Raw genomic sequence first — 26,235 nt, forward strand, 5'->3', positions numbered from 1 at the left:
CTGTGTATATATAGGACAAAAGGAATGTTATGAGTTGGATGGCGGTAACTCGTACAATAGTGCAACAGTGGCCTTATAGTCTTGAATTTTAGCTTTTGAGACAATTTCATGGAACGGCAATTTCTTTCTCTCACCTCTCTCCCTTTTCTTTCTCAATATCGTCATAAATTCTACATAGCACTGAATGGGATAACTTATAAGATCGCTAATGTATAGCAATATGTATCTACTCATCTAGGATAACTTGCTGGCGCTTGTCCGTTCCTTTCTTTCTTTCTTTCTTTTTTTTTATTATTATATCCCATCTACATCCTTCCGACTAAGATAATAGTGTTCTCCTAATGCAGCCCCTCTTATCTCCTCTACACAACCACTTGATCACGCCATTAGACAATGGCATACCCAGGGCCCAACAACCCTGGGCTTTCGCCCGAGCTGATTACAGTTGGATTCCAATGAATTTAATTAATGTGCAACCCATATATAAAGGAGATTAGGTCTACTTAGCGGCATATCCCACTAAATTGTCTTGGCTCATAAAAAAACTCTAATAGATCTGCTACTGCAATAAGAGACATAACGTTCAACTCTTACCTCTGACCTCTTTGTACCTTTGGTCCTACATTAATCTTTTTATGGTCGCGCGTTTTCTACCACCGGCAGACCAATTGGATAATTTTTTTGACTAGTGTTGATGTTGATGTTGATTTGTTATAAGAGAAAAAACAATGTTCTATATGGCTTAGAACTAGCGGTGATAAGTTCAAGCGAACATGGCAGCACCTGGTCTGCAGCATCATTAACATCTTGTCTTGTCGCCATCATGCCAGCTGCTATCCGAGACCCGGCCACCACCTTTTAAACCAATTCCATATTTAACCTATGGTTGCTTTCATCCCTAAACCAAACTTTTAAACTTACTTGCTTTCTCGTAAACAATTGCTCAATCCTTTAGATTTTCTTACCGCTACATGTTTTCTCAGGTTCAAGTAGTAGACTTGACACAGATTATTCTTTGATTTTCCTAAGGATCTATTTGGATGGACTAAAATGAGTCGTTTAATGCTAAAAAAAGCTATGGCTGATCCAAACCATCTAGGTTCTAAGCTACTTTGTACTATTCAAACACAATTATAATAAAGCTATTTTTTCACGAACGGTATAATAAAGCTATTATAAATGGCTCATCCGACTATTGCAACTTAAAGGTTTAGGCCTTGTTTAGATGTGAAAAGATTTTGGATTTCGCTATTGTAGCACTTTCGTTTGTTTGCGGCAAATATTGTCTAATTATGGACTAACTAGGATCAAAAGATTCATCTCGTGATTTACAATTAAACTGTAAAATTAGTTTTTATTTTTGTCTATATTTAATGCTTCATGCATGTGCCGAAAGATTCGATGTGACAGGGAATCTTGAAAACTTTTTGATTTTTGGGGTGAACTAAACAAGGCCTTAGTTGATTCAAACGGGGCCTAAATTGTTCTAATAAAAACATTGAATATGTGTCTTGGAAAAAAAACTAGTCTACTTTTAAAACCCATTTTGGTAGTTTTTCTGCACAGGCTCTAGGAACAGCTTCACATCCTCAGTTACCAAACGGTATGGAAGGTTCCGATCCACATTGCTTCTTCCGTGATTCCAGGAAAAAAAATATGGACACTTGGACATGTTATCATTTTTACCTACTATGAGAAGCTATTGTTAGCAAATCGTTTCACCAAAACAACTTCGGAGACGTTTGGTTGCATGAAACGTTTCCTATTCTCTTGAGAATAAGGAGAAATAGCATCAAACGCTATTGGAGGGAAACATTTAATCATGTTCTTTGCCTATGCTCCTGAATCGGCCGAGGGGTACACAATTTCTTTTTCATCCTAGTATGTGCTATCACCTGTATTTTTTAGTTATAATCCATTTTAGTGGAACAAGTTAAAATAAGTGGTATTTAAGTTTTTCTTCACCTAAAAAATTGGATTTTTTTTGAGACGTAATGTTTAAGAAAATACTTTTCTTATGGATCAGAATCCATACTACTAGCTAAACTATTTCACAAAGTGATTCTGATTATGTTCTAAAAATAGTTTCATGAGAGAATTCAAATCTAAAACGTTTCTATGATAATTTAGATCCCTACCAACTCAACCTATAAAGCTATTTGCCGAGCTGAAGTTTTTTAAAAAAGGCGCTCCACTAATCAAGCAGAGTTGTATTAAACGTCACCGGTAGGATTCGTGATCATCCAAATCCAAGGCCTTGTTTAGATGTGAAAAGTTTTTGGATTTCGCTACTGTAGCACTTGCGTTTATTTGTGACAAATATTGTTCGATCATGGACTAACTAGGATCAAAAGATTCGTCTCGCGATTTACAGGTAAACTGTGTAATTAGTTTTTGTTTTTATCTATATTTAATGCTTCATGCATGTGTCGAAAGATTCGATGTGACAAAAAATCTTGAAAATATTTTTATTTTTTGGGTGAACTAAACAAGGCCCAAGACCCGAGCAGCAGACTCGTTCTCGTCCATATTCCTTGCGTTCCAAGGCAGCCATTACCACGAGCCGAGTGCAGCCCACGCTCCGGGCTCGAGCCGAGTGCAGCAACAAAAAGCCAAAAAAACGGAAACGAAGCTCGGCTCAATCCTCACCAAGCACGCGCGGCTTTTATTTACGGGAACTGCTATTTATGGAGGCCTCACGCGCGACCCTCCACCCACCGATCACACAGCACAATCCCGAGGCCGCCCCAGAGAGCAGGGCAGAGCATAGCCATAGCAGAGCAGAGCACGCTTCTCCCAAACCCACCAGTCCACCACTGCACGCACTAATCCGTCCAGGAATTCACTCCACGGCACGGCGACGCGGGGACGCCAAGGCAATAAGGCTTAAGGCCAGCGAGGCGTCGGCGGAGGCGCGGAGGGGACGGCGACATGGGGGTGCTGCGGAGCACGCAGAGCCTGGAGGCCGAGGTGGAGGAGATGCGCGCCGCGCTGCTGCTCCACGGCGCGTGGGCGTGGAGGCCCGGCGGCGGGGGTGCCGCCAAGCGCGCGGCCCGCGCCGCGGAGCCCGCCGGCGCGGAGGCGCGCACCGTGTGCGTCACGGGGGGCACGTCCTTCCTTGGCTTCGCCGTCGTCGACTGCCTGCTCCGCCACGGCTACGATGTCCGCCTCGCCATCGAGACGCAAGGTTAGTTAGTTAGTCTTTACCTTATTATTACTCCCCTTCACGGATTGGGGGCTGCCTCAAATCGGATGCGCCTCTCCTCGCATTTCATTTCGCGGTGGGATGTCTCCGTGTCTGGTTGCGGTTGCCGCACCCTGTTTCTGAATTCTGAAGGTTGTTTTCGCTGATGATTGGAAATGCGAACCGCTCCTGTCCTTCTTCCTGTTCCTGCCTGCGATGCTGCTGTTCTACTTTTTGATTTGATTTAATTCAAAGTGGTCAGAATTTCACGGCACGACTTCCGTCTCGGGCACGAGATGTTGAGCCTTCTCGGGCACAAGATGTGGAGCAATTTCCAGTTAAGTTTCGTAATGCGCACGTTTTGTCGGGAGTTCAAAAACGCGGTAAGAAAAATTAGGTTCGAGAGTAAAGCTTACTATAGTACATTAATTTATCACTAGAACGTTCCCGCTGACTTCCGGTCTCCCGCTTGTTCTGCTGTCCTAATCTGAGATTTGTTATTAATCTTCTTCTAGATTTCAATAGTATTGCTTGTAGCTGGGCAACCCGTTGTGGCGTTGTCTCTTTGTTCGTCTCTTGTTTTCTAGTATATCCGTATGCTTCGGTGCATGCATGGTGCGTTGCCTGGTGGTAGGTTGGTGGAAAATTCCCCACTGTTCGTTCAGAAAGAAAATTCCTGAGAAACCTTTTGGCGATTTATTTGCAATTGATGTCTGCCTGACATGGAGTTGAATGTCTACAGTTTGTACAAATGATGGTTAATGGCTCCACGTTTTGTGATACGCAACAATGTTTTGTTGGCACAAGTTATTCCAGGTCATTAATTTTTCGTCCCAATGAGGTCACCAGCAGTACGTGATGTGTGGCCCAGTGCTGACCCCTACGTATTAGTACAGTTTTTTGCTACCATTGTGCAGTTGTAGTTGGATATTGCATCATAGTTAGTTGCTTGGTCCACGCTGTATGGGCACGTCACTCTTAGTCTATTTGATAACTTGATATTTCACCAATGAAGTTTTCTTGGACTAGAGGAAATTTGCGTAGCCCTTATCATCAAATTGAACATGTCACTCTCTTTGGACGGCAAGAAGCCAAAGTCATGCAAAAGAGATGTCCCATTTTTCTCTCCCACCAGTTCACTCCTTTCAAGGTCATGCCATTTTTCTTTAGGGCCTGTTTGAAACACAGTAATTTCACAGTGAAAACAGAAAAATAGGGGAAAAAATTCCTGCATTCCAAATGGGGTCTTTTTCTCTGGGACCCCCATTGAGGAGCATGAGAGTTGCATGTCTGATATTCATTAATAGTACACTGATAAGTTAGCCTCATCTTACCAACTTACTGAAAGGATCATTAAGGCAATTAATAATTCAATACTAGCTGATGCATCATGTCTTGTTCCTTAACACCTTGTTATTTTTGAAATCTTGCCAATTAGGGTTGAATGGTTGACGAAAACCATGGAAAATGTTAGACACAGAAACATTTATGGAAGAACAAACGTTTTTCCAAAGATGATGTTGTTCTGTTCACTACCAAAATGGTGGATGGTGGACTTCTCCTAGTGTTTTTAAATAGTAATAATAAAACACTACCACTAGTCATAACACATGAGAATTTCACTAGGAGGCATTCAGTAGGGAAAATTTGTACTAAATTTTGAATGTTAAAACACTAGGAGAAGCCCCCACTAGGAGAAGTCAAAAATTCTGGTTGTGGTTGTATACATGTACAAGATTTTGCATGACATGCTGTTCATGTTACGGGGTTGGTGATTTTTGGCTTTTCTCTCTGGTAAAATTGAATTCATTTAGTGTGACATGATATGCAGCAGCGCAATTTCTATATTAAAAAAGAGACAAAGTTGCACCAACTAACATCATCTTAGGCAGAGATAAATTGTTGATAATTGCACATGTTTCGTATGATTTCCGATGATGGTATTTCATAATATTTGTTTGGGGGCTACTTGGAAAAACAAAATTGATCATCAACCGTTTGCCCTATGGGCACATAATATTTCCAACTTCATTACTTTGAGGTGTGTAGAGGCAGTTTTCAACTTTTTGGAATAGGAGAGTTGCAACCATAGCCTGCATGTGTTCTTATCCAAAATCTTAGTCAGCAACAATGTGACATGAGAAAAAACTTCATTCACTCTATATAATGCTCAATCAGATGACGACTCATTGTAAGTTTCAAAATTGGGCCTCTTAAACAGAAATTAACAACTGAAATTTCCATTTGTGGTTTCCAAGGCTTCTCTAGGGAAAGTAAGTTCTTGTGAAACCTGATATGTTACCATTGCTCAAAGTGCATGTTGTCATGAACTGAAACATTCCTATTGCAAAATTGGTCTTACTGAACTTTCTGTCATATCAATGTAGCTATTTATGTGTGTATGTGTTTTTTTGGCTATCGCAGAGGACCTTGACAAGCTGCGGGAGATGGAGATGTTTGGGGAGAATGGCAGGGACGGGGTCTGGACTGTGATCGCAAATGTGATGGACCCGGAGAGCTTGCATGAAGCTTTTGACGGCTGTGTTGGTGTCTTTCACACCTCGTCACTTGTGGATCCAGGGGGCATCTCCGGTTACACGGTGAGCTACTCAACCTGTATTGGTTTCATCCTATATTTACTCAGCATCTAATTCTCTGAGCAGAAAATTCTGCCACAAAAGTCACAGTCTGTGAAACAAGATCTAGTTTTGTCTTATATACTTTTATATAATCCTGCTTCTCAGTGTGCTGTAAAGCAGAAGCCTTTGTCTTATTCTTTTCGAGGAAGAGTAGAGATGCACATTATGGAATATGTAGGTGCCAACTTGATAGACAAAATTAATAAGAGAATTCTAGGCACTAATTTTAAGAGTTTTAAATTGCTAAAAGGAAGACAAAAGGCTTATGTCAGTTGGATCATGAATAAAAATCAGTTGGAATAGACCACCATGTAAATTGCATTTTGATTGGGATGGAACAACCATGCTAAGATTTTGAGGACCAGGAAAAATAGGTTCTGATCTGTTTAAATAACCCACTCACTATATCCAGTAAGGTTTAAGGTATGGAATACAAACTAAGGATGGCACTCACACCTTAGAATGATCCTGTGAAATGGCTCAACTGAGGCCATGCGTAATCTGTGGAGTATGTTACCAGAAGCTAGCTTTCCTTGTTTTCGGTTCGAGAGCAGGAGAGTTCGAATTTCCTAGATAGAGGAACACTGACCTTTTGGTTGGCAAGGTGTTCCCCTCTGATGGTGAATCCTACCATCAACCATTGATTTAAAACTTCCTGAGACTACCGCAGTTTGATTTGTACAAGGCTTTGTGTATCTGGAGTATTTGACCTTCAGAGGTGCTAATTGATAACCAGCCTCATGTTGTCCTGTTTAGCTCAAGGAAGACTGCGGTGGTAGGTGAATGTTGGCAACTGCAAATATGCTGGAAATGAATTGATTATAGGTGTTCCAGTCTAACCATTAAATGGTTGCGAGTTTGTTGTTATGTTTCTTGTGCAAGTGTTCCAAAATGGAACTATCACACATCCACTCAGTTTGGTATCGTGGAGACTTCATTAGACCACGTCTGATGTTGCCATTGCCTTGCGCCCTTGCCTTACTTTATTAGCCTCGTCATAGATATGGACTCAATTCTTTCTTTCTGCATGTCACACATCTCTATATATTTATTAAAGCTGGGTTGGAATCATGTCCCATAACATCTTGTTACATGGTCTTTGCCTTTAAATATATGTAACCTCTTGTGGCTATATATAAGGTGGTGATCTTCTTATCATTTGAACATAAACATGAAAGGCATCTAATTGTTCTTTTGGTTGCAGTAGAAAGTTCTCCCAGTTGACAAATAGTATGAACATCTGGGCATGCCTCCCCTTTTTCAGTTGTAGTAGTTAACAGTGCCCTCTCTGAACAGCTTTTAAGTCAACAATGACTCAATTTGAACTCAATAGTTAGGTGATCCACTTTTGTTGTCCTTTTTGTCATTCCCTACCAAATCTATTATACTTTTGTAGGTGCAATTTTAAATATGCCTCTTAAATTGTTTGTATAATCATGAAATAAAGATATGCATTTGCATTTACATTTTTATTTCGCGACCGGGGGTTGTGCCCGTATTTCATTAAGAGGAAGAGAAATTTAAGGTACAAGCCTGTCACGAGTAAGGCGAAGGCGAGCAGCCTATCACCCACAAGAAGGACCTACTGCTACTGGCAAGAAAGCCGATTACATAGGACTCTGATTTTGCGACCAAAGCGCTCGCAAGCCGATTTGCATTTACATTTCTGTAGTCCGTTGATGTTGATTGAACTTGCCACTAGGCATAGGCATTAGCATATACAAAATGATTATCCCCCATGATCAAGAGTCACCGAGCAAGTGTTGAAGCCATGATTGCTAGTTGGGCGGTCACAATCACATTTTTGTGAGCATGGACCCATAGGACATTAATATGCCAACCAGCACCATCATTTTCGACTGGAACAATAAAAACATTACTTCTGTAGATGACATGAGGGCATGAGGCTGTGTCTAGTAATTCAAGTGCATTTGCTAGAGATAGTAATGGAAAATGTTACATTAAGAATACCTAAGAATAATATCCGCTCCTGGGACAAATGGAGTGTGCTATATTCAGAAAAATACCCAAAGATGTATTAAAATAATTCCATTAAGAGACAAAAAAGTGTGTGTGGTAGAGTATTAAAAAATATCAACGGATTGCAGAATCCGTCTTTGTAATTCTCCAGGCGTCAGAAAAATAAAAATATAATAATGCCTACTAAACTAAACTTGACAACTTTTGAGTAACCCCAAGTAACTTTTTTTTACAACAACCCCAAGTAACCTTTGGATCACTATTATGCTATGCCTGCTACTTTTTGGTGTGTCTAAAATGCTCCATTTGGACTTTTTATTAATGGTGCTGATCAAGTATACCTGCACCTGGTAGCACAATTTATTGTAGATATTTACAGTTCCCAATTCTGCGATCAGATATCTGATATTTTAACGATTAACATTATACAGGTTTCACATACTTTGTATATTGTTCTATCTTCAAAAGCCATAACTAATTAACTCTGATGTAAAATAAGTGTCTTACTTGTGAATTTCAATGTCGACAGAAACACATGGCACGCTTGGAAGCCAAAGCAGCAGAGCAGGTGGTCGAAGCATGTGTGAGGACAGAGTCCGTGAGGAAGTGCGTTCTCACGTCGTCACTGTTGGCATGTGTGTGGAGGCAAAACTACCCTCATGACCGCCGGTTCCCAACCACCATTGATGAGAACTGTTGGAGCGATGAGAGCTTCTGCCGGGACAACAAGGTGAGTTATACGAACACCACAAGTCCACAACTGATGTATTAAACAGCGCCAATTTTTTTATGGCTACAGCCTACAATGTGAAGAATCGGTCTCGTCATTTTTATGGAACACGCCAACACTATAGCAAAATTTTAATGCTGGAACCTAAACATTTTGCAGCTATGGCTGTCACTTGGCAAGACGATGGCGGAAAAGGCGGCATGGAGGGCAGCACGGGGGACAGACCTGAAGCTAGTGACCATATGCCCTGCACTTGTAACCGGGCCAGGATTCCGGAGGCGGAACCCTACTCCATCCATTGCCTACCTCAAAGGTCTCCTGCCTTTCTACGACTATCTTGACTGGCCAGCAGATCGATCAATAACATCTCTTGACGGCCATAGAAAATTCGAGCTCACCACATCTGCATATTGTACGTTTGCAGGAGCGCATGCCATGCTCGCCGAAGGCCTGCTGGCGACAGCGAACGTGGAAAGAGTGGCTGAGGCGCACGTCCGCGTGTACGAGGAGATGAGCGGCACGGCCGGGGGGCGGTACATCTGCTACGACCACGTGGTCCGACGAGGCGAGGAGTTCGCGGAGCTGCAGCGGCAGCTGGGGCTCCCGGGCAGGGTTCCAGCGACGCCCGACGACGACGACCGGCCGCCGCGGTTCCAGCTCTGCAACAGGAAGCTGTCGGCGCTGATGTCCGCGCGGAGGAGGTGCACCTACGACGCCTACTTCCCCGTGTTGTACGAGTGAAAACGGGTGAGGTGTCTGATGGTGGAGGAGGAGAGCTGCTGATGCTGGAGTGTGAGTGAATGACCTTGTACATAGTGTTAATTGCATCAATAAAGCTTTTCTACTCGGTACGTATTAGTAGAATGTGTTGTACAGGGTACAGCCTGACAAACCGAGTGCGGTAGCACAGAACACTAGAACAGAGTGGCAGCACGAGTGACACGTCACAACGGACGTCAGAGCATTGGAGGCAGACCAGCAAAATTTTGGCCGAACAGAACAGATCGACGGCACAAAATGCAACGCATAGCTAAGGCCTTGTTTACTTCTACCTAAAATTTTTCAAGATTTCCCGTCACATCGAATCTTTAGACGCATGCATGGAGTATTAAATATAAACGAAAATAAAAACTAATTGCACACTTTGGTCGAAATTGACGAGACGAATCTTTTGAGCCTAGTTAGTCTATAGTTGGAAAATAATTACCACAAACAAACGAAAGTGCTACAGTGTCACGAAATTTTTCACTTCGGGAACTAAACAAGGCATAAGCCTCAAGATTCAGGAGACCCAATCGGAAAAAAAAAAGAAGAGAATTTATAAGACGAATCATCGTTGCACGTTAATTGCATCACGCATGAGAGAACATTTTCCGGTCCGTCTGGAGCGGCAGACTCAGCGCGGCCGGGCACGCGGGCACGGAGATAATGCCGGTCCGGGCCAGAACACGGAAGCCATCATTTAGCGAAGAGAACACCTCGTAGGATTTTCCGTTTTCGTATATCAGATTTTATAGTCCTTACTATAAACTTCCAAAACCGTTTGTTTTTTTACTCTCCGTGATCTTAGATGATGTTTTATCTAATATATGATGCCACATCAGCCGTCATATGTGGCACCATGTCAATCACTAGACCGATAAATCGGAGTACGTTGATATTTTGTCGGGAGAAATTAATTAGGATCAAGAATGAGGTGGTTGACACTTCATTGTCAGCAAAGTCATGCACTTTTGTATAATCTATATGTCATCAAGGTGGATTAATTGTAATAGATAATGAGACAAATTGCTATAAACAAACACCAAAAAGAGGCATAGAAATTCAAATAATTTCAGGCTATATAGCATGATTTAAAAAAACTAAATCAATTTCATGTTTTGTAAACTAAAATTAAGTTTGTTTTAGGATTTTTTAATTGCACAATTTTTGGAATATTCTATGAAAAAACTATTTATAGATTTTCTTTTGCCAAGTTTCTCCGGTGTGACTGGTTAGAACAGTGAGCTTCGGGCCTTCCGACTCGGATTCGTAGCCTGGCACCTTCTTAATTTAAAGCTTGAAGATATAAGGGGTGTTAGATAAATAGGTAATTTTCATATCATTTTAATTCTATAATTTTTTTTGAGGAAACATTTTAATTCCATAAATTAACATTATGATGACATATAAAGGATTATTAATCATAAAATTATAATATCAAACATGTTCATAGAAATATGGGACATGTGATCAATTAACATGTGAAGCATGTCATTAGTAAAAGCATGAGAGCATAATATATGAAACATAACAATAAGGCAAGACTTATATCTCATAACAACGATAAACATGGGACAACATGTGAAACGATAAAACAAAACTATTGAAGCAGAGAGGCAACTATATACGAAATGACTTGACTAAATTAACGAAACATACAGATCTTATAGCAGAAACAGACACATGATATAAATAGAAACCACATGATTGGATATATGAAACATACTCAGGACAGAATACGAAACAACATGGATGAACTATTGAAACATGTACGATCTGGGAGACGAAACACAACAGGAAAATGAACAGATCATATCCTCTCATACGCTTTGAGGATTTCGATCCTTCTCCAACTTTCATGATGTAGACGATGAAGATTATCTCTCCATCGGGAAGCAGAAATCTGCCCGCGTCCGTGGGAGGAAGACAGTGACGACGCTCGAAGACGACCACAAACAGCAGCGGCGGTTTGGGCAGTCGCGATGACACTTCCCAAAAACCTAATTGCCGATCCCCCGTGCAAGGTCTCGAACGGCAAGGGCTTCGGAGGCGCCAGAGTCTCCTATTTATCCTTGTGGCTAGAGTGGAAAAGAGGAGGGAAGGGACTCCCAGTTGGTGGCTGAGGAGATGGACATCTGAAGGGTTTAACTCGGAGTTGAAACTCCCGTATTTAGTGGGTGCTAAAAATTAACACAGCCACACCACGTTTCGCCCGCTCGCTGCCTGCCCGTCACGCCTTTGTCCTTTCCTTAATTTCTCAATTTAAGTGGAATGTCTGTCACCATATAAGTTAAGTCAAGGACTCTTGGAATTCTAATCCGGTAGAACACTTATTGTCCATAATTACACACCATAAAATTTATCGATTTATTAAATTTAAATGGCCTTAGCCCATAATAAATCCAACAAGGAAGTCTTCTCCTGTCATGTAATTTTTTATAGTCTGTTTTTATTTAAAGTATCAATGTAGTCCAATCTACTCGTGTTTAGCCTGGCGCAACAACCAACCATGTCTAAAAAATAAACGGTTTCAACAGTAGGAGGATTAAAGCCCAACTTTACACATGCGAAAAATCGATTTTTGTGAGAAATCGACGTTTTTAACAGTAGGAGGATTAAAGCCCAACTTTACACATGCAAAAAATCGAATTTCGTGAGAAATCGAGGAAGTCAAGAAACGACTCTCTACCAAGCTCTCTTTCTGACAGGGCCCAGTGGACCTTAACAAGTGGGCGGGGAGAGGCAAGATTCTAATGGGCCAGACCCCTTTCGCGAATCGCGATTCCTCCGCCGCTCCGCCGCGCGCCTACGCATTTCGTCGAGCACCTTTGAGTCGGCGTCCGACGCGTGGTCGCGTGGCCGGCGGTTGCCTAGGTGGTAAGGAAACATCTCGGGCTCTCGGCGCAATGCCTCCCGCGGCGGCGCCGGCGCCGGCGCCGGGCCGGTCTCCACGCTCCTCGGCTTCTTCCCATGGTCATCCACCGGTGTTCTGCTACACCGCCGATGATCTCAGCTTCGCCACCGGTTAGCTTCCTCTCCCGCTGCGGTTGCTCTAGATTCCTCAGCATGAAACGTTGCACCCATGCATCAAGTGAAAGTGGGTTTAGGTTTATGTTCAGTTCACTCCTGAGTTGCCACTCTGACCCCGTACGGAACAATGGATAGCTGGATCTGTCACCCAGCGATAGCTAGTACATCTGAAGAGCGAACATGCTTTGCTACTTACTATTACTCCGTAGTTATTTGTTTACAGACGACTCGTCCTATGCCACTCTTACCCTGAAGTATCCCCATACAGGATGCATCACTGGAAAATGGAGACACTGTGCAAACACTACCTTTCCTATCAAGAGGAGAGGGGAGTTGGTTTTGTGCCATGGAAACCACATCCTGATTCCTGACACTAGCTGCATATATGCACTATGCACAGTTACACAGCATCACGCAAAGGGGTCGGAAGAATCACGACGACCGCCTTAACTGATGAACACAAGCAGTAACACTAATTCCTGGATTGGCGTTTCAGCAAAGGTCACCGTCAGACAGCACGCTGTTCCCTGCTGGCTTGCCGATCTGCAAGCAAGATATGGGGGGCACGGTGGGGGTGTAGAGCTCTCCAAATGCCTGCCAGCAGAAGGGGTTGTACAGGTGGTACTGTGGCACTAGCAGGGGCTTGAGTTGTATCCCAGTGAGAGTGATCTCCGAACAAGGCGAGCTGTCGCTGCACGCGAAGTGGGCAGGTTTGATCGTGAAGGTGCCCCTGATGTTCTCGTACTGAACGCCTGAAACGGCCACCGCTGATGTCTGGTTCCTGCACGTTGTTTTGTCGCAGTAGAATTGGTCTATTATTATCGGTGTTTGGACTTCTGAAACCTGTATGTTTGAGAACCTTATGCCTTGGACCAGCCCTGAACCACCCTGCGTCAAAATGTCAGCGCGTTTAGCTTGATGAATGCAGCAGCAATGCTTGCTGGGTGGATGGCTTCAGAGGTGCCAGGTTATGTTTACCTGCCAAGTCTTGATTCTGACACCAGTCATTGTTCTGAACATTTTCACATCTCTTACGGTGATGTTGGATACACATGCTTTTGTGTTGTACCTTCCTAGACCACCAATGCTGATTCCATGCCCTGGTCCGCAGTTCACGTTATGTATGTTTACATCACTGCATCCTGTCTGTATGGAAACACAGTCATCACCTGCATTGCACATGCACAAAATTTCGTGTTAATAGCAGGTTTTACTTTTTGAACCAGTTAAACTCCGGCTCGTACTGGTGTTATTGAGATTGCTCTGTTACTCCTGAATCTTGCTCTTTTTCAGAAGTTCTGCAGTTATCTAATGTGGCTGGTTAGCAGAATACATCTCTTTATCTATATAGTACATCAGGTGTCTTTTCCACTCAAATTCTTGTGAACTTGTTTAGTGAGCTCAAAAAGGGTTGGTCGTATTGGGGTTGGGGATATGAGTTTTTTTAGCATTACCGCAAGCCAGGTTAGTGTGGTGAATGCTGACTTCTTTGGAGTTTTGCAGGTGTATTCCATCAGTGTTGGGACTATGCTCAGGGGAAGAGATGGTCAAGTCGTGAACCATGACTCCTTGACAGCTATCGAACTTGAGATGGCACTGGGAGCTGTTGACAATCGTTATCCCAGTTACCGTGACATTGGAACTACCATAAAACCTCAGTGCCTGCATCAAGGTACACAATGTTTTATATGCAATTACAAAGATGTTAAGAGTGCTGCAATAATAGTCTGCTTACCGTAGGTTTAATCTGTGGCATCTTATCGAGCTCCACATAGTACTGTTGGAAAGCACCCAGGTAAGCAATTAAATTTGTTTTCACTTGTCTATAAGTAGGATGTAATTAGATGGTCAGGTCTTACTGCGTCGTCGTTGTCATCATCATTTGGATCTGAATATGTCCACCATTGTTGCCCCCTACCATTTATGACACCACTGCCTTGGATTGCTATTCCAGTTAGCTTTGTGAACTCAAGCCATTGAAGCAAACCGGAACCCCACACTCTTGCACTGGTTTGAGCTAAAATAGTTCCATCTAGCTGCAACATTAAAACATGTCATTGGATATCAGTACTCCATATTTAGTTTGTTTTTCAGTTTGATTATATCTTTGTTGCATAATTTGCGGACTGGCCATTACAGTATCAGGAAATTGATCAGACTTTCTTTTTCTCGATCACACAAAAGGTCTGCGCGTCTTTGTAGAAATTGATCAGATATAGAGTGCTTGTTTTGATAAACAAATATACATCCATTTTCTGCAGTTGATCTTATGGTATTTAATAGAACACTGAAAACAGATTGATACTGATGCAATACTTAACAAATGATTAAGCTAGGTTCGGGCCAAGTAGCGTGGTTCAGCAAGTAATTCTAAAACATGCCTATTTTTCTAGTCATGTAAGGACACGCATTAGAGTTAGAGAAGTAGATTTACCTGGAATAGAATATTTGGTTTACAGTAAGGCCCAGAGAATGAGATTGGGCCCACAACAAACTCATGTTCAGATGGTACGAGAACTGTAGATGCCTCCACCTTGCATGCTGCTGCCCATGCTGCTTCAAAGGCCTGTATAAATAGCCAACAATTCAGTTAACCTTTTGGGAAAGGGCACTTCTCTGTGCCATCATATCATTAATGGTGAACCCATGTATCAGCACATCTGCACGAGACATAACTCATTGCTCAAAATGGACAAAGAAATAAATATTACTTTAGGTTATAAGATGAGGGTAGTTTCACAGAATCTACTTTGGTTCATCATAAAAGATATTTATACTCCTGAAAATGCAAGGAAACAAAGAATTTTGACGAGAATCAATATATCCAATTCCCTTACTGAATTTGAGGATTGTCCTATCTTTGGAAATCACAAGGATATAATTGCTAGCCAAAATCTTATCCAGAGAATCCAGGAACATACAAGTTCTGCAAGTAAAACTATCAGAGGCTTGTACTCTTGTGGACCATATTATTCATCTACATGATTCCCATTTCTTTATACCCCAAATAAAATGCAGTGTCCAGAATAATTCGCAAAAGGCGTATGCCTTTCCAGAAATGCACCCAATCATATATGAGAAAAGACAACCTATGCAGAAAAAACCAAATCTAGGTTCTGGCACCATATGCACTTGCACTATCATGTGAAACTCTAACCTTTAAGACCAAATGGTGTCTAGCACTTTCCAAAGGCTAATGCACTGGGGGGAAAAAATGTGTGACCATTTTTTCTAAAGAGAAAGGAACCTCGGCGATCATGTCCTGAGGTGTGCTTACTGAGAATATATGACAACATCTTTTCTTTTCTTTAGAAAAAGAAAAATTTAAGAAAACTTTACGCGCGAAATGTGATCAGCGCAAGCGCATGTCAGTAGCTTAGTGTTTATTTGAAATTCCAATACTAGGGGCATTCTAAAATTGAACATCAAATATTACAGTGGTACTTGGTTGGTGCAATGTGTCTGCTAATGAACATAAGAGAACCATTTGAGGATAATAACTGCAAAAGCGGAACTGAATATACCATGATGCCAGGAAAAAAAACAATCCAACTCAGAATATATAGTCATTTGAGAATACTATACTAGACTAGATGTAAAAAAGAAACTAAATATACCAGGATGCCAGGGTAAAAAAATAATCTAACTCATAATATATGATGTAGGTGACAGTTGGAAGCAGAGGATTTTGAAGGCAGTGATGGTGACCTGAGTATCATCAGTAACTCCATCACCCTTAGCTCCAAAGTCCACCACGTTGAAGACTGTATCCTGTGATGATGGCGCTGCTGGTGGTGAAGTTGCCGATGGTGAGGGCTGCAACGGCGGCGGAGTCAGCAATGGGTATCCATACCCGCCGCCGTTAGGTGCTGGCATTGCTGGAGCGGGAGCCGCCTGGCTTCCATTGCCCTGCACAGGGTCGCCGCTCGGGCTAGCAGGTGTGATGGCCGGGCTGGGCTGGTATGGACTCTGACGACTCCCTTTGCCGCTCTGCTTGTGGGAACCGCTGCTGCTGCTCTTTGCTTTCCCTTTTCTCCTGAACGCGGAGGTGGACGGTGCTCTGCTGCTGCTTCGCCTCCAACTCCAATTCTTGCCGCTCCTCGCCTCGCATTGATGAACGCTGGAGCAGAGGACGAGGAGGAGAAGGAAGGTGAGACCTTTTAGCCTCAGCATCATCTTTGCGTTTCAGAGTGTATGTCTGTATGTGTGTGTATATGTGTGGAAGGAAGGCAAGGTGATATCCAGAGTATGTGGTTTTGTGTTTGAGGAGGGAAAGAGAGGGGTGTTTAAATAACGAGAGCTTCACTTCATGGCCTTCGTCGTCCCTCCCTTCTTCAGGCTTCAGCAAGGGTGAGTGAAAGAAGGAAATGGCCTTGGGAGGGACCAGGCGTCCCGGCTCACGTAGTCACGTGCATCTGTGTGTGGGGAGCATTGGCTCGTAACAGCAGCAGCACAGAGAATTGAAGGTGTGGTCTTTGTCTTCCTTTTGGCACTTTAGGGCATGAACATGTCACAGTTTTATCCCCCCCCTCGCGGTTTCCTTTACCGCCGTGTGTCTTTTCGTGAGAATCGGTTGGTTGGAGGAGGACGAGGACGAGGAGGAAGGAATCGGCTTGAAGGCGGCACTGGCTGTCGCCAAACAAAAAAAACTAGACAAGGCGGCTTACCTGTACTCGTACTACTAAACTGCTGATGGCGGTTCACGGGGGGAGGAAATGGAATAATGTCTGTATGCTGTACCGTCCGTTCGAATCATTTGCCACCTGCTGCTGCTGCTGGTATTAATCTGATATACTCTGATGGATGAATGACACGATGTGTCAGTTGTGATTAAACTGACTGGCAACTTGGTTCACGTGTCCAGGTCGTCTTGTAGGGGCATCGTGCAACAAGCAATTGTTGGAGCACACTGTGAGTTCGCCGGCGTCCGGCCATGGCGAACTTGTTTTCTTTTTGGCAATTTGACGAGCATACTGTACGTGTACACGGTTGTTTGTATTAGGTGATTAGGTGTACGCATTGAGTAGAGTAGCTGCTGGTTCTATGATTGCAAATGCAGCCAAGCTCAGGCTGCAGTGATTGGGCCGGGGTCCCAGGGGCGTGGAAGTGGCATGATTTCGCTGACAAGGTCTCTGGACAGCCGGGGACAAGTGGACGTCGGATTCGGAAAGTTTTCACCATACCTTACTGGTGATGTGTGCGCGCGCGCGGCGTGGATGAGGGCATGTCGTCGCCGTTGTTTCTTCCTCCCCGGTAGACCGGACCATCTCTTGGGCGTGGCTTGTTGGCTGGCAGAGTGTACGTCGTGCAGAAGGTTCAGCTGCCTGCCATTGTGGCTTTGTTGTCTGACGACCGTCGCGTGTGTGTGGTTGGAACGAAAACCGAAGAGTGCAAGCCAAAAGTGTAAACGTGGTAGGTGATATACTACAGTCAATCACATTCCCATCACACTGCCATCTGCTGTGGCTCTCCATCCTGGTCACGGCCTCACGGGCGCGCGCTGCCCGGACGACACGGCGAGAAGCTAGCGTTGAGACCGGGACCCGGCGCGACAAAACGGCCAAAAATGCCTCACCAACCACCTACCGCACCACACGCCCCGCGCCCGGTTGCCGCCGCGCACCCCGGCGATCCGCACCACCACTCACTCACTCGGTGGTCGATGCTCGCTGCTGCTCCGCCTGCCCGATCGTTTTGGTTTCCGTTGCACTCGCGGTCGGTCGGTCGGTCAGGGCCTCATGCACTCAGGGGACGATCGTTGTCTGGCTGCCGCGCTGGTCTCGTACGTGCTGCAAGTGCAAGGAAAAGCGCCGTGCGTGCGTGGCCGCCGGCCGGATCGGACGCGCGACGTCGGCTGCGGAGATAGCGGAGGCGAGCATGTGTCTCCCCCTCCAATTTCTTGGATGGGAATGAATGAATTCGCTAGCTTTAGGACATGCCGTGAGCACTGCGAAGCTGACTGCCACTGGGGGCTAGCTGTATGTGGTCGCTGGTTCTAAAGATTCCGACATGTCCGGTGACCGGTGTGGGTTTTTTCAAGGATCCAGATCCGATGACCCGGGTGCGATCGTTTATGCGACTGATAAATCGGCTGAAGCTGATTTGTTATGGAGAAAAACAGTGATAAAGTTTTTGCGTGCGTCTTCATCTTTAGCCGTGTGTTTCGTCTTTGGCCGTGTAGTGTACTGCACGTGGATTGATTGGGTTGGCACGCGTTTCAGTTCCAAGGCCACCTTGTTCCGGAGCTTGCTTTCCATGTTCGAGAGCTCGGAGTTGTAGGAGCCAGAACGCGAACGCGCGGCCTGAACGGACGGACAGCAGCGGCTGGCTTTCGCGAATCGGAAGACATGACTGGCCGCTGGGCCTGACCTCCTGATCCTGGACGCCCTCGTGTTCACGGTCAGTCGGTCACGGACGCCTGGTCCGGTCCCTGGTGCCGCCTGCCCGATTCGATTGGCCCGGCCCGGCCGATTTCCTGTCGCGCCTGCGTTGCCTCTGCCAGTTGCTGCTGCGTCGTCTTCTCGCTTGAGAACGTTCTAGAATCCACAACATACATGCATCTTTCTTTCATACGTCACGCAGCGTACGAACTAACCCAGAGAGGCACGCAGCAAAGTGCTGCTTCAACTGCAACCACGTGACGCTTAGCGACGCCATGGTTGCCACGGGGCTCCGTAGGCTACTCCAAAACAGCTTTCCAGGCGCACACGATCTGCGCAGCAAACCTGGGGCGCGAGCGCGAGCGCGACGAACAGGCGCAGCGCAGCCCCAGGCCACTAGGACTGCGGCACTGCGCATTGCCACTGACCGGAGCCGCCTGTCCCCTTCCTCCGGCCAAGTTCCACCGGGCACCGGCGAAGCATGCCGCCGCCGCCAGGCGCCAGAGAATGGACGGACGCGGCGTTGCCACTTGGAGAGGAGAGAGGAACACTGCTGCTGCTGTCGCGGTGTGACGGATACGGCGTCGTGATTTGGCCTGGCTGATGGATACGGGTCGCCGCCACCGGCATGTGGCGCGTCGCCATTGCGTGCCATTCGCCGCCATGTGAGGCGTGACTCCAGCAAAAGCCAGCCATTTTCGACGCTGAGAGTGAAGGGATCGATTGTTGGCCATTTTCGACGCCGACAGTGAAGCGATTGACGATTGCCAACGCCAACGATCGATCCCTTCACTCTGTTGCCAGAACCGACTGTGACGAGAGATAAGAGAAATGCACTGTATTGTTGTGGTTCATAATGCTATAAAGGCTTGTTTGATATCCATGTATCTACTTTAACCTATATGTGTTAGAGACTTAGAGTGGTTTATTGTAGAATTTATATATATATATATATATATATATATATATATATATATATATATATATAGAGAGAGAGAGAGAGAGAGAGAGAGAGAGAGATTAAGGTAAATACATGAACAAGACCTAAAGCCTGAAATACATTTGCACGATTAGGCAAGATCCAAATTTGGTGGTGCTATCAAGAGAGAGAGAGAGAGAGAGAGAGAGAGAGAGGGATCAAAAGATGCAATGGCATCCTGTTCGCTTAAACTTATTAGCACTATTTTCCAGTCATAAAAATAGTGTTTTTTCTTGTAATAAATCAGTAGAGTATTAGCTGAATTTTTAGCTAGAATCCAAGTTACCCAAGCACCTCCTCACCTCAAGTCACATAAATCATATGGTACAAAGGAAAAACACTTATGGATCCTTTTTGTCAGCCAGCGACACTAACTGATTGCCGAGTGTTCTATACATGGTGCTAGCAACTATGCGCATGTGTGGATGAGACTATAAAATCCGGATTCTAGATTAAAAAAAATAATCTCTGATATGCCCGTGTGTTCAAGAATCTTATGACGCCAGGAAGATATTCTGGTATTTTTGTTTTTATCTAGATTCTAAAAATCCGTGGGTATCCAAATGGAACCTATTACTCCCCTAGTGTCCCATAAAAAGAGTGGATATAGAATTCATGTTGGTTAAACTTTATAAAGTTTGACTAAGTTTATAAGAAAATCAGTAATATTTATATGTGTAAATAAATTTATTATGAAAATATATATAGTGATCTATCTAATGATATTAATTATATACCATAAATATGAATTTTTTATATGTTTAGTCAAAGTTTAAAATATTTAATTTCTCAAAAAAAGAAAATGGTACTTTTTATGGGAGCAGAGGGTGTCATGTTAGAGCATATGTTTTACTACTAAACTAAAACTTTTGCCTTGTTTATATGCATCTAAAAACCCAAAACTTTACAAGATTCCCAATCACATCGAATCTTATGGCACATGCATGGAGCATTAAATCACCGAAAAAAATAGCGGGCTATTTTTCCGCTATAGCGCCGCTATAGCGGGATATTTAAAACGCCGCGATGATATCAGTCATTTTCCCGCTATCAGCGCTATCTCCGCTATTTTCCGCTATATCGCCGCTAAACCGCTATATCGGCATAGCGCCGCTATTTTTCCGCTAAGCCTGAAGTGTGCTTAGTGCTTGTCATTTCATTTATGTTTCAGACTTTTAGTTGCTTATCGAACTATGGCACTTGTGGCTTTATGCCTTTTGCTTTTGAATTTGGATTGTAATAAATAGACTATTAGGGCCTTGTTTAGTTCCAAAATATTTTGCAAAATCGACACTGTAGCTCTTTCGTTTGTATTTGACAAATATTATCCAATTATGGACTAACTAGACTCAAAAGATTCGTCTCGTCAATTTCGACCAAACTTGCAATTAGTTTTTATTTTTGTCTATATTTAATACTTTATGCATGTGTCTAAAGATTCGATGTGACGGGAAATCTGAAAATTTTTGCAAAATTTTTTGGGAACTAAACAAGGCCTAGATCATGGGTTGTGACTTGTGAGTTACTTGTCACTTGTGAGATTTTAGTTTTAAACTTTTCATCTGGTGTGTGTTGTATTTAAATAGCGGGCTATAGCGGCGCTATAGCGGAGCTATAGCGGCACCATAGCGCGACCGCTACGTCGTATAGCGGTCGCTATAGCGGAGCTATAGCGGCGCTATAGCGGAAAATAGCAGCCAGAATCAGCCAGCGCTATTTTTGATAGCCCGCAATTTTTTTCGTGGCATTAAATATAAATAAAAAGAATAACTAATTGCACAGTTTATCTGTAAATCACGAAACAAATCTTATAAGCCTAGTTACTCTATGATTGGACAATGTTTGTCAAATAAAAACGAAAATACTACAGTATCAAAATCTAAAAACTTTTTGGAGTTGCCTTTATAACGTGGATCTCACCTTCGTCCTAGTTTGTGTTCCAAAATGTTAATGTTGCTCTTAAATTGGCAATTGTATTTGGTCCATCTGTGCCATGTGGCCATGTTCAGTGACACCATGCCGTTCGCCCATCTCACCAAAGGGTAGGGGCAGGCATTCAGATAACTCGAAAATTTTTGGTCAAATAGTTCAGGTATTTGAAAATTCAGCTATCGCAAACTAATCGGAATCAAACATATTTTAGAATGTAGTGTTATACGGCACACTTGACATATTCTAAAATTCAGATAATAAATATGAGAAAAAAAACGAAAACAAATGTTATATGGGCACGGCGTTAGTGTTCCTACCGTGCTGCTCCATCCGTCCCATTGATGTTTTGACTCCGTGCTATCTTCTAACATTAGGTAGATTAGTATGATGTGCCGTTTGTTTTCCATACTCCTTTTATCTTGTCGAAATGGCAACAGTGTATTACCGGCCGAGTTTTTTCAAGAGGTACAGCAAAAGTGTGGTACAGTACAGGCCAGACCGTGATTCCAAGCGCGACACATGGGCTTTCGTCGTGGATACGTACGTGGGCTCAACAAAAATTCCAGCCCGAAACGATGTAACCCAGCCCAAACTCACCGTCATCTACCGAGGCACCAGGAATCAAGGATTCTGGAGGGTAACGACGACTGACTTCTTGTTTCTCAGTAATTGCTGCCATACATACCTGAACGAAACCCAATCGCCATGGCATGGATCATGGAGTAGTGCCATACATATGCATATTCAGTTACCAAGAAAATCACCAATTAGCAGGTGCAGAGTGTGTCCTGGAAAAGTATTTTGATCAGGAAGGAGAATATAATTACTCTGATGCAGAGTGTGGGCTTGTGGAAGCAGAAAAAACTTGATCTTCTACTCTTAATTGGATAATTGGATATCTTCATTCTTCCAGTTCATGCTATATGAACTCGAATTCATTTTTTGAAAATATGGCTTTTCCCCGTTGCACTTGCATCCCCACCGCCGAACACGCACAGGTCAATTTCTTCATCTCGGCAGGATTACCATATTTAGAGTACAGCCCAAGCTTTTTTTTTTTGTGAGCAACGAGTACAGCCCAATGTGGTACAGTAAGGCCAGGCCGTGATTCCAAGCGCGACACAAGGGCTTTCGTCGTTGATTCGTACATGGGCCGATCAAAATACAATAGATAGAACCCAGCCCAAACTCACCGTTATTTCCGCTGTCATATACCTGAGACGAACCCAATCGCCATGGCATGAAACATGGAGTAGTTATACTACCTGACCTGAGTGTTGACTTCCTGAGCCACGAGTGCCGGCAACGGCAATGGTCAAAATCTCATCGAATCGAGCATGCATATACACGCAGGTAAAAAGACAAATTCGCGAACAAAATAAAGGAGTCCGGGATGGTCAATTCGAGGGGCCGAATTTGAATTCCACGATGGACAAAATACATGCGTGCCGCCACCGTGCCACACCCCTACCTACACGTTCCAAGTTGCATTCAGCCGCGTGCAAACCGTGCAACAAACCTCCCACACGCACCCCCCCAAAAAAACGTTACACTTGCACCCCCACCGAAACAGACAGAGACAGGCCTTCGTCAGCTTCATTTCCAGAGGACTAGCTAGCTAGTTGTACTGGAACCTGGTCGTCCGCTCCGGCCAGACCGCGGCGAACGCGGCCGCCTGCGCCGCCGGCGCGACGACGTCGAGGTGCCACGCGAGGAACTGGGGCGGCACGGCCTCGGCGTCCACGACGTCGCCACCGCCGCCGCACGGGAACGCCGGCGCCTCGCAGCCGCCGTAGGGCACGGGCGCCGCACTTCCGGCTGCCGCCGCCGCCGCCGCGCCGTACTGCGCCCGCTGCGCGAAGTAGCCGCACCCGCCCTGGTCCATGGCCGCCGTCGCCGTCGCCGCCGCGCGCCGCTCCTCCTTCTTGAACCTGATGCCGCAGGCGTTGCACAGGGACTGCATGCATCATGGACAGCAGATATGCATCGATCAGCGCACTCGTATGCATGGCTAGCTCATGCATGCATTTGCATAGGGGTATGGGACGGGACGACCAAAGTGTCCCGCTCGCATATATGGGAGACCGCGCTGGTTTCAGCTAGCGGACGTGAAAAAAAACAGTCGACACGATGCTGGCTCATGTCGCGCGCGACCGTGTGTCACGTGACAAGTTACGTCGTGATGCCATTCCTTCACATGTCACGTTCACAAAGCCTTGTTTGTTCACCGATTAAAATTTGCTAGTGTTCGTACTTAGCATAATTTGATCGAAACACTCAAATGGCGAGGTTGAGGAGACGACGGAGACGCAAAAGACAAACCTTGGGGCCGCGAGGTCCGTTCCTCCACAGCGGCGTGGACGAGGTGCCGCAGTTGGCGCAGCGGCGGTCCACGAGCATCGGGTCCTGCCCGTGCCCGGCGCACGGTACGGCGGTCTTGTTCATGGCGGCGGCGGCGGCCGCCGCAGCGGGCCTGCTGCCGCCCTGGCAGCAGCAGCAGCAGCAGTAGGACGGATCAATAGTGGCGGCGACGTCCCACGACACGCTGCCACAAGACGCGAGGCACGCGGGGCGCTGCTTGGTGGTCTCGGCGGCGCGGCGCGAGGACGGCGTGCCGAGCGAGAGCGTGCAGTCGACGGAGCCCGTGGATGAGGAGGACGGGGACGAAGGGGACGTGGTAACGGAGCTGTGGCTGTCGTCGTCGAAGCCGTCCGCCGCCATCGCCACCGGCGCGAACTCAGCCTTGTTGGTGTGCAGCGGGAAGAAGAGCGAGAAGGTGGTGGAGGAAGCCGCCGCCATGGTGTTGGAGGCAGTGGCCGCGGTGCTCTGGTGGTGGCGGTGCTGGTGGTGGCTGCTACTGCAGTGGCGAAGCATGGTCCGCAGCGAGGCCACAGTGCTGGGTTTTAAAGCGTGGCGGCGGCGCCGAGGAGAGGAGATCCGGAACTGGGATACTGGGACGGGAGGTGGACGGCAGAGTGCTAGTGCAGGAGCTCAGGCTGCCCAGCTAGGCGAGCCAACAGCAGGCTGGGCTAGCTAGGATTTATAGGATCAGATTCGCTGTGCAGAGGTCGATCTGCTCGCCGCGTTGATGCCAATGCCGTTGCTGGGAAAGCGTTGCTGTACATTGCATGCAGCAAGATAGGAGCGCTGTGGGAGTACCAGCTGGGATTGGGGCAATGTGTTATTTTTTATATATATATTTAATGCTGTGACAAAAAATCTTCAACATTCAGTCCTCGTTTTTAGTTCACTGTAAAATCTAAAGAATTTTAAGATTAGAGGTCACATTAAATCTTGCATCATATTATACAGCATTAAACATAAATAGAAAATGACTAATTGTATAGTTTAATCTATAATTAGACAATAATTACTAAATACAAACGAAAGTGTTACTGTATCAAAATCCAAAAACGTTTAGTTATAAATAAGGCCTTAGCAAAATAGTTCAGGAACTAAACTAATACCCTTTTTACTTTCAAAAATTTTGTAAAATTTTTTAAGATTTCTTGTCATATTAAATCTTAGTTCATGTATAAAGTATTAAATAAATATATATATATATATAATAATTCCACAGTTTGTCTTAATTTACGAGATAAATCTTTTAAACCTACTTACTTCATTATTAGTTAATATACATAAAAAATGAGCACCCTAAACCTACTTTTAATACAATGGTGTCTCTTTTGCAAAAAAAATATATTTTTAAATTTTTTTAAAAAAATGAGCACCGTAACATTTTCGTTTATACTTTCTCTATTTATAAAAGTTGTAACTTTTAGAGTTATCATAAGTCAAACTTTAAAAACTTTGACTACATTTATATAAAAAAACTTTGAGATATATACTTTCGAATTAATACTATTAGATTCATGATAGAATATATTTTCGTAAGATACTCATTTTATTTCATAGATATTGATGCGGGATATTACAAAGTTGGTCAAAGTTAAAAAAGTTTGACTGTCACGGATTCTATAAGTTGAAGCTTTCACGGAGAGATAAAATGTTTTTGAGGAATAGTTTTCAATTATAGAATAAGTAAGCTCAAAAAATTCGTCTCGCAAATTATAAATAAACTGTATATTTTATTATTTTTTTATCTATATTAATGCTTTATTTCATAGGATTCGATGTGACTCGAAATATGAAAAAATTTCACAAAATTTTAATAAGGCTTTGTTTAGTTTTTCAAAAAAATTAAGACTCTCCATCGCAGCGAAGCACGTAGATAAAGTATTAAATAAATATGAAAATAAAAATTACATATTTTACCTTTAATTTATGAGACAAATCTTTTAAGTCTAATTAATCTATAATTAAATAATAATTAATAAATACAAACGAAAATGTTAAACATAAAAATGTTGTCAACTCAAGGCCTAAAGTAGTCTTAGTGGAGAGTTTGAAGGCGTTATTTTTAAAATTGTTATGTCACGTGAAATGAAATCAAACTTTGGTCTTATTTAGTTCCAAATTTTTTTGAGAAAATGATATTGTAGCATTTTCGTTTTTATTTGACAAACATTGTGTAATTATGGAGTAACTAGACTTAAAAGATTTGTCTCGAGATTTAGAGACAAACTGTGTAATTAGTTTTTATTTTCATCTATATT

At 44.0% G+C, this 26,235-nt stretch overlaps 3 protein-coding genes and 1 long non-coding RNA gene across 4 annotated transcripts; 2 read left to right on the top strand and 2 right to left on the bottom strand.

The window, feature by feature from the left end:
- LOC8083802 (cinnamoyl-CoA reductase-like SNL6) lies at window positions 2,696-9,584 on the top strand. Its single transcript, XM_002440261.2, has 5 exons — window positions 2,696-3,187; window positions 5,609-5,784; window positions 8,333-8,533; window positions 8,693-8,846; window positions 8,958-9,584. The coding sequence occupies exons 1-5, from the start codon at window positions 2,932-2,934 to the stop codon at window positions 9,272-9,274; spliced, it is 1,104 nt and encodes a 367-aa protein (XP_002440306.1). The 5' UTR covers window positions 2,696-2,931; the 3' UTR covers window positions 9,275-9,584.
- LOC8064720 (polygalacturonase At1g48100) lies at window positions 12,492-17,203 on the bottom strand. The gene is made up of 7 exons (XM_002441526.2): window positions 16,034-17,203; window positions 14,760-14,891; window positions 14,185-14,361; window positions 14,061-14,102; window positions 13,780-13,987; window positions 13,304-13,494; window positions 12,492-13,213 (listed from the first exon to the last, which is right to left on the bottom strand). The coding sequence occupies exons 1-7, from the start codon at window positions 16,499-16,501 to the stop codon at window positions 12,818-12,820; spliced, it is 1,614 nt and encodes a 537-aa protein (XP_002441571.1). The 5' UTR covers window positions 16,502-17,203; the 3' UTR covers window positions 12,492-12,817.
- Window positions 13,860-16,124, top strand: LOC110430042. The gene is made up of 3 exons (XR_002447236.1): window positions 13,860-13,997; window positions 14,066-14,120; window positions 15,991-16,124. It is a non-coding gene; the product is annotated as an uncharacterized LOC110430042 (long non-coding RNA).
- On the bottom strand, window positions 23,031-24,607 carry LOC8083803 (GATA transcription factor 15). The gene is made up of 2 exons (XM_002441527.2): window positions 23,939-24,607; window positions 23,031-23,573 (listed from the first exon to the last, which is right to left on the bottom strand). Exons 1-2 carry the CDS (start codon window positions 24,488-24,490, stop codon window positions 23,235-23,237), a joined length of 891 nt encoding a protein of 296 aa, XP_002441572.1. The 5' UTR covers window positions 24,491-24,607; the 3' UTR covers window positions 23,031-23,234.

Source organism: Sorghum bicolor, chromosome 9 (assembly GCF_000003195.3).
Source record: "Sorghum bicolor cultivar BTx623 chromosome 9, Sorghum_bicolor_NCBIv3, whole genome shotgun sequence".
Classification (NCBI taxonomy): Eukaryota; Viridiplantae; Streptophyta; class Magnoliopsida; order Poales; family Poaceae; genus Sorghum; species Sorghum bicolor.

What these genes read in the sequence shown, in the direction of transcription:
- LOC8083802 (XM_002440261.2), top strand. Translation starts at nt 2,932, where the DNA reads ATGGGGGTGCTGCGGAGCACGCAGAGCCTGGAGGCCGAGGTGGAGGAG. An exon ending in GGGGCATCTCCGGTTACACG is followed by an intron (nt 5,785 to 8,332) that starts GTGAGCTACTCA and finishes CAATGTCGACAG; the next exon opens with AAACACATGGCACGCTTGGA. An exon ending in GCTTCTGCCGGGACAACAAG is followed by an intron (nt 8,534 to 8,692) that starts GTGAGTTATACG and finishes AACATTTTGCAG; the next exon opens with CTATGGCTGTCACTTGGCAA.
- LOC8064720 (XM_002441526.2), bottom strand. Translation starts at nt 16,501, where the DNA reads ATGATGCTGAGGCTAAAAGGTCTCACCTTCCTTCTCCTCCTCGTCCTC. An exon ending in AACCAAATATTCTATTCCAG is followed by an intron (nt 14,362 to 14,759) that starts GTAAATCTACTT and finishes TTAATGTTGCAG; the next exon opens with CTAGATGGAACTATTTTAGC. An exon ending in TCAGAATCAAGACTTGGCAG is followed by an intron (nt 13,214 to 13,303) that starts GTAAACATAACC and finishes ATTTTGACGCAG; the next exon opens with GGTGGTTCAGGGCTGGTCCA.
- LOC8083803 (XM_002441527.2), bottom strand. Translation starts at nt 24,490, where the DNA reads ATGCTTCGCCACTGCAGTAGCAGCCACCACCAGCACCGCCACCACCAG. An exon ending in ACGGACCTCGCGGCCCCAAG is followed by an intron (nt 23,574 to 23,938) that starts GTTTGTCTTTTG and finishes TGATGCATGCAG; the next exon opens with TCCCTGTGCAACGCCTGCGG.